General features: G+C 40.2%; 2 protein-coding genes across 3 annotated transcripts in view; both read left to right on the forward strand.

Annotated features, from left to right (window-relative positions):
- LOC701504 (immunoglobulin kappa light chain) overlaps nucleotides 1-13,830 on the forward strand; it is a 676,887-nt gene that overhangs the window by 69,968 nt on the left and 593,089 nt on the right. The window lies entirely within an intron of this gene.
- LOC106993071 (immunoglobulin kappa variable 1D-13) lies at nucleotides 4,250-5,083 on the forward strand. Its single transcript, XM_028832100.2, has 2 exons — nucleotides 4,250-4,322; nucleotides 4,448-5,083. The coding sequence occupies exons 1-2, from the start codon at nucleotides 4,268-4,270 to the stop codon at nucleotides 5,029-5,031; spliced, it is 639 nt and encodes a 212-aa protein (XP_028687933.2). The 5' UTR covers nucleotides 4,250-4,267; the 3' UTR covers nucleotides 5,032-5,083.

Below are 13,830 nucleotides of genomic sequence, written 5' to 3' on the forward strand. Positions count from 1 at the left end.
TCCTATAACACTTGGGTTCCAGAGACAAGGACATGGGCATCTTTTGGGGTGGGGACATCATTCATTCCACTGCCATAAACATATTCCCCAAAATTGTCCTTCTCAAAAGTAAAATTTAAAAAATCTCAAAGTATTTTCATGAAACAAGAGAGCTGGACCAAATCTTAGACTCAGGTTCCTTTAAATTGTGAGCTTTAACTGTTAAGATATGATCACTCCACTGTCTCTAATGTAGATTTATTGATATGTAGACAGTTTTAGAGGATTTTTAAGTTTGTGACCCAGTATAAACAAAAGAGTATCTGAGACAGGTCTCAATTAATTTGTAGGTTTATTTTGCCAAAGATAAAGCTTATGGCCTGTGACACAGCCTTAGGATGTCCTGCAAATATGTGCCCAAGGTGATAGGATTACACGTTGGGTTTAAACACTTTGGAGAGACAGAAATTATGAGGAAAGACATAAATCAGTACATATAAGATATATATTAGTTTGTCCTGGAAAGGTGGGATATCTTGAAGCAGGGGCTTCCAGGTCATACATGGATTCAAAGGATTCCTGACTGACCAATGGTTGACAGAGTTAAGGTCTGCCTAAAGAGTTGAATTCATCATAAAGAAATACTTCAGTTTAGATAAGGGTGCGTGGAAGCCATGGTTCTTGTCATGTGGAAGAATCCTGTGGGTAGCAGACAAAGTAGATGGTGAATGGTGCCTATCAGACGTTTAAAAAAAAATGTCAGACTCTTAGGAAAAGACTTAGTAAGGGGAGGAGAGTCTCTCAAGAATGAAAATTTCCCTCACTACAGGCAACTTTGCAGGGCCACTTCAGACTATGATGAAGAAATATATCTAGGGTCAAATATTTAGATTTTTTTCAGGGCCTATTCTCTGTCATGTTGGAGTATGGTATCTTATTGCTACAAAGCATCTGTTTTGTCAGTCTAAAGATCTCTGTTGTAATGATAATGCTGGTCAGTTGTGTCTGAACTCCAAAGGGAGGAGAGTATAATCAGGCACATCTAAACCCACCTGCCAGTCATGGCCTAACCTAGTTTTCCTTTTTTCTTTGAAGTTCTCTCTGCCACAAGAGGAGACCTTTCAGCTGGTTGGTGGATTACAACTTATTTTTTTGTTTTAACAAACAGAACAACAACAACAACAAATCACTGCATAAATTCACTCTAAAATAGATTGGTTAAAAAAATTAAGTGCTTCCTGAATATTCCTACATGTCAAAGAGAGAGAAGTGATATGAATAAAGATGGGAAATACCTCTCATAGAAAAGATAAACGATTTGTTTTACTATATTAGTTCGGGTCCACCAGCAATGAGGATTCCTGTTTAGGCAGCAAATTTACACTGGGAGGAAAGGAGGAAAATGAGAAAGGGAACAGAAGATGAAAGGTAAAAGACGTATCAACAACCCACCTGACTCAGGAGAAATGAAGATCACCCACATGTGGAAACATGGAGTAAATTCCTCTGGGCTGTTCCACCTGAGAGATGAGGAAGCTGGGGTATGTATATACCTCATCCTGTCCTCACTGATTGTGAGCTCTACCTCTTGTTCCATTTCAAGCTGCTATAACAGGTTCCTTGTCACTGTGTAATTCATAAAGAACAGAAATGAATTTTTCCACACTTCTAGGGAATGGGAAATTTAAGATCAAGGCATGGGCAGGTTAAGGTCTGCTTTCTCTGCTTTCAAGATGACGCCTGTAGCATTGACTCCTTCGAAGAAAGAAAAGCCTTGTCTTAACATGACAGATGAAAAGAAGAGAAAAAAAGATTCCAGCCTCATAAGCTCTGTTTATTGTGTCATTAATGTATTCCTCTAGAGGGCTCCACCCTCATGACCTAAATGCATCCCAATAGGCCCCACCTGGCAATACCATTACACTGAAATTTAACTTTACAACAGATGGATTCTAGAGGACATAGTGAAACCATAGCACTTTCCTAAGAGATGCACATTCGAGGCCCTCTGGCCAGCAAGGCATGCAGGCAGATCTCTCTGCCCAAGATCATAAAGAACCTAAGACATATATACGGCCATTGGAAGTGAGCACAGGTACAATAAAGGGGAAAGCCCTAGATTACAGATGGGGACTGCTACATTCATCATGGTATAGTCAACCCTAGAATAACTTGGGTTTTAAATTTGCAGATTCACTTATATTTTCTTCTGTGTGTGTCACCTGTGAGCAAGCACTTTATAAGTAGTAAATATATTTTCTGTATTTTATGGTTTTCTTAATAACATTTTTTCTTTAGCATACTTTTTTGGAAAAATAGAGTTTACAATATGTATAACTAAAAAAGGGGTTAATCAACTATTTTATCACTAAGGCTTCCAGTCAAAAGTAATCTATTAGTACTTAAGTTAGGGATGCAAAAGTTCTACACAGGTTTTCATCTGCACCAGTGGTCAGTGCCCCAACCTCCACTTGTTCAGGGGTCAACTGCTTTTTCAGTCTGTAGCTCCATCTCGCTGGAATAGCATCATGGCAGGTGGGTTGCAGGTAAAGGAATCCAGAAAATAACATCTCAAACTATGCTGCATTTGTATGATGATATGTAAAACCCACGTCATTTAGAAGCAGCAAATGCACAAAAAGACTTTTCCTAAATATCCCTTATCTGCCTAAAACCAAATTCTTCAGAAGGAAATCAATTGTCAAGAAAATTCTTCCTGAGAATTTTTATCAGGGAAGATTAACACAAAACAGGAATCAAAAATAGAAGAGACTGGAAGTTGATACTTTAACCAGGCAAGTGCTTACCTGTTCTCTTGAGGGTGCACTTCTATTCTCATCTATTCTCTCCCAGTTGCCTACACTTCCCATTCCCTCTTCCTTAGAAAAGAAATAGAAACACCTGGATTTCATTGACTTATCAGGTGATCACCCTGTGATGATATCCCACTGCACTTTTAAGTTAATTTTGTTTGCCTTTTCTCTTATTAATCTTCCTTTTGTCAGTTTATTTTCAGCAAGCAATTAGAAGACAAAGGGAGCTTTCTTCCTTTCTCCCAATATAACCAAGTTCTCTTAAAACTCAGGCTGCTTACAAAGCAGCAGGAAGGTTTGTGCACAGGCTACAGCACTGTGATTTGGCTCCCCAGTCAGGCATCAGTAAAATTTTGTAGAGCCCTAGGCTGCAGCCCACTGATGCTGACATAGTTGGATCCACCTCCTCTGCTACTGAGCCAGGCTGGGACATTTTTGGGCACATTAGAGATATTAGATATAATGACTGCAAATTCCTGTCCAGTTTCATCTGGGTCCAACTGATTTCTCCATGTACATGGGCAGTTGCGTGATGAAAGACTGTCTCTTTCCTAAAGATGTTAACAGGGAGGCTGGTGTCTGGGTCAAGATGATGTCCCCAGTCACTGATAAAATGTAAAAGAGGAAAGTGTCATTGATAGTGCATGGCAGTGACATGCTCTGTACAGTGGCCACCCTCATTAAGAGAGATGAACATTGGGAAATAATACTCAATGGCAGAAAAGAAGGTAGACTATGAAGGTGCACAAAACAAGAATAAGGTGCAGCCCATTTAGTCTCTGGATATTAAAGAGACCTGTCACTCTTGATAATAGTGAATCTGTGAGTGCTGCATGCATTGAGAAAATTCAGTGTCATCTTTGTGTATTTGTAGTAAATTGCTTGAACTTATACTAGTAAGAACAATGGAATAACATCATTACCTAATACTTACAAATATATGTAGCATCACTACAATACATTTTATTTTAAATTTTTTTTGAAAGGAACAATGATAAATTTACAGAAAAGTTACAAGTATATGACTAATACCCCCTTCCCTAACCAGAATCAAAGGAGAGTCTTTAAAGACCTTAGAATTGTATCATCTAAAATTTTACTATGTGTTTCCTACAAAAAAGAATATCCTCCTAAATACTCCCCATACACCAATGAAATATGTTACTCCATCGACTTTTGAGGAATACTTCAAATTGTCAAAAAAAAAAAACCTAAAAAATGTCTCTCGTAACAAAACAATCCCCAGTAGAAACACATTCTCTGCAGACAAATTTATGCTACCCTGATCTTACCTGGGACACCTGGGGACACTGAGTCGCTGCTGAGTTACTGACATGAGCCAGCCCTGCAGCTGTGCCCAGCCTGCCCCATCCCCTGCTCATTTGCATGTTCCCAGAGCACATCCTCCTGCCCTGAAGACTTATTAATAGGCTGGTCACACTTCATATAGAAGTCAGAACCACTCAGGACACAGCATGGACACGACGGTCCCCGCTTATCTCCTGGGGCTCCTTCTGCTCTGGCTCCCAGGTAAGGAAGGAGAACACTAGCAGTTTACACAGCCCAGGGTTCTGAGTACTGCTTCACTATTCAGGGAAATTATCTAACAACATGATTAATTGTGTGGACATTTGTTTTTATGTTTCCAATCTCAGGTGCCAGATGTGACATCCAGATGACCCAGTCTCCATCTTCCCTGTCTGCATCTGTAGGAGACAGAGTCACCATCACTTGCAGGGCAAGTCAGGGCATTAGCAATGATTTAAATTGGTATCAGCAGAAACCAGGAAAAGCTCCTAAGCTCCTGATCTATGCTGCATCCAGTTTGGAAAGTGGGGTCCCATCAAGGTTCAGTGGCAGTGGATCTGGGACAGATTTCACTCTCACCATCAGCAGCCTGCAGCCTGAAGATTTTGCAACTTATTATTGTCAACCGTTTAAAAATTACCTTTCCACAGTGTTTCAAACCCGAACAAAAACCCCCAGGGAAGCAGATGTAGAGGCTGGGCTGCCCCAGCTGTTCCTCCTGATGCCTCCATGGGCTGAGAGTGCTCCTCAGATGCAGCCACACTCTGATGGTGTCGGTAGAGGGGGACATGAAGTCACCTCTGCACCCGAATTCTTTTCTCTTTCTCAGCCCCAACTGCACAGACATAGCAATGCCTCTCCTGATTTACTAAAGACAGAGATCATGACACCTGAGGAGTCTAGTTTATGGCTTCAGTTGGACATTATATAACACAGAAGAAGCCACTATAGATATTCTAAGCAGGAATTGTCTTAATACAGAGAATTAGATTAAACTACAGAAGTCTAAATAAAATGTAGACATGAATCTCTAAATTTGTTTTATTTGCATAGAAATATTTCCCAAATGGGACATACAGGAAAACTCAGTGGTCTTAAATATGTTGGAAGAACAAAGAGAAAGGTAGCATTTTTTGAAAGAAGGAAAATGTTACCTATGGCTCTGAGAAAGTTCATTGACATGAGGAATAGTCGCGAGTTGGGAAGCTCAGGCTGGTAAGCAGTGGTGGACAAAGTGAATCCTAGAATTATGTCAAGTTATCTCAGAAGTTGTGGATTAATTTGATTTCAGGTTACAAGAAGCCAAAACAGTGAAGCTTGCAGAGAATTTTGTTACTGAAATGCCAGGGATTCGGTGTAGATCGTGCAGCTCAGCACACAGCCAGCCAATCACTAAGACAACAAGCATTGGCAAGGAACAGGCTTTAATCAGGTGCTGCAGCTGAGGAGATGGGACACCATTCGCAAACGTATCTCCCTGACCAACTAAAATTAGGGGTGTACATAGCAGGGAAGAAATGTGGGAAACAGGAATTATGGAGGGGTAAGAAAGAGAATTTTGTCAACAAGAAGCAGGAGGTCAGTTAGGCAATCATAATGGGTGACGTTTCTGATGTCTCACTGTCCCGATTCAGTGATACCTAAATTTCAGCTCCTTGATAGTATCTGGGAGATCTGATTGTTGGTTTACTGAAAAAAGAGCTCAGGTAAGACAGATGTAACTATCTTGAGTTTTAAGACTGGGGAAGTCAATTTCTATGTTTATTCAAAAAACCATAAACATTAGTTCTGTGGGATAATAGAGCCTATTTCAATTGCATTGTAGAAACAATATTTTTCACCCTGAGTGTCTTTCTCCTCTGATTTCTTGTCTTTGTTGGGTATGACAGAATGACCCAATTCCTATGATTAATGTTCACACTACAAACTTTCAAAGCCAAGGATATAGTATTCAGGAAAGTTGATATTAGAAACAGGATTCTCTGGTGCTCCCTCAGAAAACAGAATGCATCCGCCCCTGAAGTATGGGCTATTTAACCATGTGGTCCTCAGTCCTGTCTGGAAGCTTAAGTCTGGGGTTACTGAAGTTCTCAGCTTCCTAGAGTATTTTTCCAGGTGTTTCTCCAGTCCTCACCTTTGTCTCTGGGCCTGTCTTAGGTACCAATGGATAATATTGAGTCTTCCTTTTCTGACTTCCAAATCTCACGGGGGGACCTCTTATTGGGCAACTCTATAGGACATGAGAGGTAAGGAGGGATATTTACATAAGTTAAAATGATTATCCTCCATAAAGTCCATTTAAAAAAATTCTATTTGAAGCCACATGTTGAAAACACATCCAGTTTTGTTTTCTTATTAATGCAAACTTACATTTGCAAATATTTTCAGGATTGTAAAGTTTGAAAACTTATTTATTTGTTGACAGAATGATCAAACACCTCTATAATTAAGTGGAGTAACATTTTCTTGAAAATTTGTACTCATTGAAATAAAGGAATATATTTAAAATGCATGAATCTATGTTAGAAATTATTGCATGTGAATTCAACTATGTGGTTTGGTTTGAGAGGTTGATCACTCCTGTGACCTGTCACAAGAATCTTGTGTCATGTTTTTTTTTTTTTAATTTATTTATTATTATTATACTTTAAGTTGTAGGGTACATGTGCATAACGTGCAGGTTTGTTACATATGTATACTTGTGCCATGTTGGTGTGCTGCACCCATCAACTCGTCATTTACATCAGGTATAACTCCCAATGCAATCCCTCCCCCCGCCCCCCTCCCCATGATAGGCCCCGGTGTATGATGTTCCCCTTCCTGAGTCCAAGTGACCTCATTGTTCAGTTCCCACCTATGAGTGAGAACATGCGGTGTTTGGTTTTCTGTTCTTGTGATAGTTTGCTAAGAATGATGGTTTCCAGTTGCATCCATGTCCCTACAAAGGACACAAACTCATCCTTTTTGATGGCTGCATAGTATTCCATGGTGTATATGTGCCACATTTTCTTAATCCAATCTGTCACTGATGGACATTTGGGTTGATTCCAAGTCTTTGCTATTGTGAATAGTGCCGCAATAAACATACGTGTGCATGTGTCTTTATAGCAGCATAATTTATAATCCTTTGGGTATATCCCCAGTAATGGGATGGCTGGGTCATATGGTACATCTAGTTCTAGATCCTTGAGGAATCGCCATACTGTTTTCCATAATGGTTGAACTAGTTTACAATCCCACCAACAGTGTAAAAGTGTTCCTATTTCTCCACATCCTCTCCAGCACCTGTTGTTTCCTGACTTTTTAATGATCGCCATTCTAACTGGTGTGAGATGGTAACTCATTGTGGTTTTGATTTGCATTTCTCTGATGGCCAGTGATGATGAGCATTTTTTCATGTGTCTGTTGGCTGTATGAATGTCTTCTTTTGAGAAATGTCTGTTCATATCCTTTGCCCACTTTTTGATGGGGTTGTTTGTTTTTTTCTTGTAAATTTGTTTGAGTTCTTTGTAGGTTCTGGATATTAGCCCTTTGTCAGATGAGTAGATTGCAAAAATGTTCTCCCATTCTGTAGGTTGCCTGTTCACTCTGATGGTAGTTTCTTTTGCTGTGCAGAAGCTTTTTAGTTTAATGAGATCCCATTTGTCAATTTTGGCTTTTGCTGCCGTTGCTTTTGGTGTTTTAGACATGAAGTCTTTGCCCATGCCTATGTCCTGAATGGTACTACCTAGGTTTTCCTCTAGGATTTTTATGGTATTAGGTCTAACATTTAAGTCTCTAATCCATCTTGAATTAATTTTCGTATAAGGAGTAAGGAAAGGATCCAGTTTCAGCTTTCTACTTATGGCTAGCCAATTTTCCCAGCACCATTTATTAAATAGGGAATCCTTTCCCCATTTCTTGTTTCTCTCAGGTTTGTCAAAGATCAGATGGCTGTAGATGTGTGGTATTATTTCTGAGGACTCTGTTCTGTTCCATTGGTCTATATCTCTGTTTTGGTACCAGTACCATGCTGTTTTGGTTACTGTAGCCTTGTAGTATAGTTTGAAGTCAGGTAGCGTGATGCCTCCAGCTTTGTTCTTTTGACTTAGGATTGTCTTGGAGATGCGGGCTCTTTTTTGGTTCCATATGAACTTTAAAGCAGTTTTTTCCAATTCTGTGCAGAAACTCATTGGTAGCTTGATGGGGATGGCATTGAATCTATAAATTACCTTGGGCAGTATGGCCATTTTCACGATATTGATTCTTCCTATCCAGGAGCATGGTATGTTCTTCCATTTGTTTGTGTCCTCTTTGATTTCACTGAGCAGTGGTTTGTAGTTCTCCTTGAAGAGGTCCTTTACATCCCTTGTAAGTTGGATTCCTAGGTATTTTATTCTCTTTGAAGCAATTGTGAATGGAAGTTCATTCCTGATTTGGCTCTCTGTTTGTCTGTTACTGGTGTATAAGAATGCTTGTGATTTTTGCACATTAATTTTGTATCCTGAGACTTTGCTGAAGTTGCTTATCAGCTTAAGGAGATTTTGGGCTGAGACAATGGGGTTTTCTAAATATACAATCATGTCATCTGCAAACAGGGACAATTTGACTTCTTCTTTTCCTAACTGAATACCCTTGATTTCTTTCTCTTGCCTGATTGCCCTAGCCAGAACTTCCAACACTATGTTGAATAGGAGTGGTGAGAGAGGGCATCCCTGTCTTGTGCCAGTTTTCAAAGGGAATTTTTCCAGTTTTTGCCCATTCAGTATGATATTGGCTGTGGGTTTGTCATAAATAGCTCTTATTATTTTGAGGTACGTTCCATCAATACCGAATTTATTGAGCGTTTTTAGCATGAAGGGCTGTTGAATTTTGTCAAAAGCCTTTTCTGCATCTATTGAGATAATCATGTGGTTCTTGTCTTTGGTTCTGTTTATATGCTGGATTATGTTTATTGATTTGCGAATGTTGAACCAGCCTTGCATCCCAGGGATGAAGCCCACTTGATCATGGTGGATAAGCTTTTTGATGTGTTGCTGAATCCGGTTTGCCAGTATTTTATTGAGGATTTTTGCATCGATGTTCATCAGGGATATTGGTCTAAAATTCTCTTTTTTTGTTGTGTCCTTGCCAGGCTTTGGTATCAGGATGATGTTGGCCTCATAAAATGAGTTAGGGAGGATTCCCTCTTTTTCTATTGATTGGAATAGTTTCAGAAGGAATGGTACCAACTCCTCCTTGTACCTCTGGTAGAATTCAGCTGTGAATCCATCTGGTCCTGGACTTTTTTTGGTTGGTAGGCTATTAATTATTGCCTCAATTTCAGAGCCTGCTATTGGTCTATTCAGGGATTCAACTTCTTCCTGGTTTAGCCTTGGAAGAGTGTAAGTGTCCAGGAAATTATCCATTTCTTCTAGATTTTCCAGTTTATTTGCATAGAGGTGTTTATAGTATTCTCTGATGGTAGTTTGCATTTCTGTGGGGTTGGTGGTGATATCCCCTTTATCATTTTTAATTGCGTCGATTTGATTCCTCTCTCTTTTCTTCTTTATTAGTCTTGCTAGTGGTCTGTCAATTTTGTTGATCTTTTCAAAAAACCAACTCCTGGATTCATTGATTTTTTGGAGAGTTTTTTGTGTCTCTATCTCCTTCAGTTCTGCTCTGATCTTAGTTATTTCTTGCCTTCTGCTAGCTTTCGAATGTGTTTGCTCTTGCTTCTCTAGTTCTTTTAATTGCGATGTTAGAGTGTCAATTTTAGATCTTTCCTGCTTTCTCTTGTGGGCATTTAGTGCTATAAATTTCCCTCTACACACTGCTTTAAATGTGTCCCAGAGATTCTGGTATGTTGTATCTTTGTTCTCATTGGTTTCAAAGAACATCTTTATTTCTGCCTTCATTTCGTTATGTACCCAGTAGTCATTCAGGAGCAGGTTGTTCAGTTTCCATGTAGTTGAGCGGTTTTGATTGAGTTTCTTAGTCCTGAGTTCTAGTTTGATTGCACTGTGGTCTGAGAGACAGTTTGTTATAATTTCTGTTCTTGTACATTTGCTGAGGAGTGCTTTACTTCCAATTACGTGGTCGATTTTGGAGTAAGTACGATGTGGTGCTGAGAAGAATGTATATTCTGTTGATTTGGGGTGGAGAGTTCTATAGATGTCTATTAGGTCTGCTTGCTGCAGAGATGAGTTCAATTCCTGGATATCCTTGTTAACTTTCTGTCTCGTTGATCTGTCTAATGTTGACAGTGGAGTGTTGAAGTCTCCCATTATTATTGTATGGGAGTCTAAGTCTCTTTGTAAGTCTCTAAGGACTTGCTTTATGAATCTGGGTGCTCCTGTATTGGGTGCATATATATTTAGGATAGTTAGCTCTTCCTGTTGAATTGATCCCTTTACCATTATGTAATGGCCTTCTTTGTCTCTTTTGATCTTTGATGGTTTAAAGTCTGTTTTATCAGAGACTAGTATTGCAACCCCCGCTTTTTTTTGTTCTCCATTTGCTTGGTAAATCTTCCTCCATCCCTTTATTTTGAGCCTATGTATGTCTCTGCGTGTGAGATGGGTCTCCTGAATACAGCAGACTGATGGGTCTTGACTCTTTATCCAGTTTGCCAGTCTGTGTCTTTTAATTGGGGCATTTAGTCCATTTACATTTAAGGTTAAGATTGTTATGTGTGAACTTGATCCTGCCATTATGATATTAACTGGTTATTTTGCTCGTTAGTTGATGCAGTTTCTTCCTAGCCTCGATGGTCTTTACATTTTGGCATGTTTTTGCAATGGCTGGTACCGGTTGTTCCTTTCCATGTTTAGTGCTTCCTTCAGGGTCTCTTGTAAGGCAGGCGTAGTGGTGACAAAATCTCTAAGCATTTGCTTATCTGTAAAGGATTTTATTTCTCCTTCACTTATGAAACTTAGTTTGGCTGGATATGAAATTCTGGGTTTAAAATTCTTTTCTTTAAGAATGTTGAATATTGGCCCCCACTCTCTTCTGGCTTGGAGAGTTTCTGCCGAGAGATCTGCTGTTAGTCTGATGGGCTTCCCTTTGTGGGTAACCTGACCTTTCTCTCTGGCTGCCCTTAAGATTTTTTCCTTCATTTCAACTTTGGTGAATCTGCCAATTATGTGTCTTGGAGTTGCTCTTCTCGAGGAGTATCTTTGTGGCGTTCTCTGTATTTCCTGGATTTGAATGTTGGCCTGCCCTACTAGGTTGGGGAAGTTCTCCTGGATGATATCCTGAAGAGTGTTTTCCAACTTGGTTCCATTTTCCCCCTCACTTTCAGGCACCCCAATCAGACGTAGATTTGGTCTTTTTACATAATCCCATACTTCTTGCAGGCTTTGTTCATTTCTTTTTCTTCTTTGTTCTTTTGGTTTCTCTTCTCGCTTCATTTCATTCATTTGATCCTCAATCGCAGATACTCTTTCTTCCAGTTGATCGAGTCGGTTACTGAAGCTTGTGCATTTGTCACGTATTTCTCGTGTCATGGTTTTCATCTCTTTCATTTCGTTTAGGACCTTCTCTGCATTAATTACTCTAGCCATCAATTCTTCCACTTTTTTTTCAAGATTTTTAGTTTCTTTGCGCTGGGTACGTAATTCCTCCTTTAGCTCTGAGAAATTTGATGGACTGAAGCCTTCTTCTCTCATCTCGTCAAAGTCATTCTCTGTCCAGCTTTGATCCGTTGCTGGCGATGAGCTGCGCTCCTTTGCCGGGGGAGATGCGCTCTTAGTTTTTGAATTTCCAGCCTTTCTGCCCTGCTTTTTCCCCATCTTTGTGGTTTTATCTGCCTCTGGTCTTTGATGATGGTGATGTACTGATGGGGTTTTGGTGTAGGTGTCCTTCCTGTTTAATAGTTTTCCTTCTAACAGTCAGGACCCTCAGCTGTAGGTCTGTTGGAGATTGCTTGAGGTCCACTCCAGACCCTGTTTGCCTGGGTATCAGCAGCAGAGGCTGCAGAAGATAGAATATTTCTGAACAACGAGTGTACCTGTCTGATTCTTGCTTTGGAAGCTTCCTCTCAGGGGTGTACTCCACCCTGTGAGGTGTGGGGTGTCAGACTGCCCCTAGTGGGGGATGTCTCCCAGTTAGGCTACTCAGGGAGTAGCCTAACTTGAGCAGGGAGACTCACTTGAGCAGGGAGTCTGTCCCTTCTCAGATCTCAACCTCCGTGTTGGGAGATCCACTGCTCTCTTCAAAGCTGTCAGACAGAGTCGTTTGCGTCTGCAGAGGTTTCGGCTGCGTTTGCTATTGCCCTGTCCCCAGAGGTGGAGTCTACAGAGACAGGCAGGTTTCCTTGAGCTGCTGTGAGCTCCACCCAGTTCGAGCTTCCCAGCAGCTTTGTTTACCTACTTAAGCCTCAGCAATGGTGGGCGCCCCTCCCCCAGCCTCGCTTCTGCCTTGCCAGTAGATCACAGACTGCTGTGCTAGCAATGAAGGAGGCTCCGTGGGTGTGGGACCCTCCCGGCCAGGTGTGGGATATGATCTCCTGGTGTGCCTGTTTGCTTAAAGCACAGTATTGGGGTGGGAGTTACCCGATTTTCCAGGTGTTGTGTGTCTCAGTTCCCCTGGCTAGGAAAAGGGATTCCCTTCCCCCTTGCGCTTCCCAGGTGAGGCAATGCCTCGCCCTGCTTCAGCTCTCGCTGGTCGGGCTGCAGCAGCTGACCAGCACGGATCGTCCGGCACTCCCCAGTGAGATGAACCCAGTACCTCAGTTGAAAATGCAGAAATCACCGGTCTTCTGTGTCGCTCGCACTGGGAGTTGGAGACTGGAGCTGTTCCTATTCGGCCATCTTGCTCTGCCTCTTGTGTCATGTTTTCTCACTGCTATTCAGCATTGTCATTAAACAATTGTTATCTACAGGCTGAATACAAGCTCAGTGCCCTGCAGAGGAACCACTCAGCAGAGCCCTTCCTTGATCAGTCAGATGACTGTGAACATGAGCATCCATGAACATGAAAACAAATGCTTACTGTTATCAGCCACTGAGTTGTGTATTTAACCAGTTACCAATAATTAATGCATAAATGCTTCCTGATACAGTATTTACACCTATACTTACATAAACATATGTATTTTTTCTTAAATTGGTGGTATAAATGTGAATATTTAGTAATCAAATTATGAAGTTTGTTAATAGAGACAAAATTAAAACTAATTAGTATTTCAATAAAAAATTAAAGTTTACCTTATTTATGGAAAAAGGTGCATATATGTTTAAGATACATAGAAGTGAATATATATTTATTTGATAAAATGTTGGCTACAAATATATACAGTATTCATCTTTAAGTACATTTATTCTATTATGTATGCAATATGTACATATTTATAAAATATAACTAAGTTATATACATTTAAATAATTGTTGTTACATTCCACAAAAAGAAAAAAATGGTATTTTGGACAACATCTAGTTCATACTCTTGCTACAGAAAATTTCTTTGTAGCCTTTATTCTTAAAACTTTACCAAATGGTTGTCCTTACCTAAAATATTTTTCCAATTCAGCAGAGCTGCAAGGGCAGGACTAGAGCATAATTTGGCTAATATTGAATATTAACCATTGCTTCCTATGAAAGTCTCCATTATGTTCATGCCCACGATGATGATATGCCAAATAAAGTTCTCACAACAATGGATACTGGATGGAGTCACATCAGTGCCACTGTCAAGGAAGCCCTGGAAATGTAAAACTCATAACAGTGGGTAAAGTGCAAGACCTACATCTGGTGATCACATTGCCAAGAGA

Source organism: Macaca mulatta, chromosome 13, assembly GCF_049350105.2.
Source record: "Macaca mulatta isolate MMU2019108-1 chromosome 13, T2T-MMU8v2.0, whole genome shotgun sequence".
In the NCBI taxonomy this organism is placed as follows: domain Eukaryota; kingdom Metazoa; phylum Chordata; class Mammalia; order Primates; family Cercopithecidae; genus Macaca; species Macaca mulatta.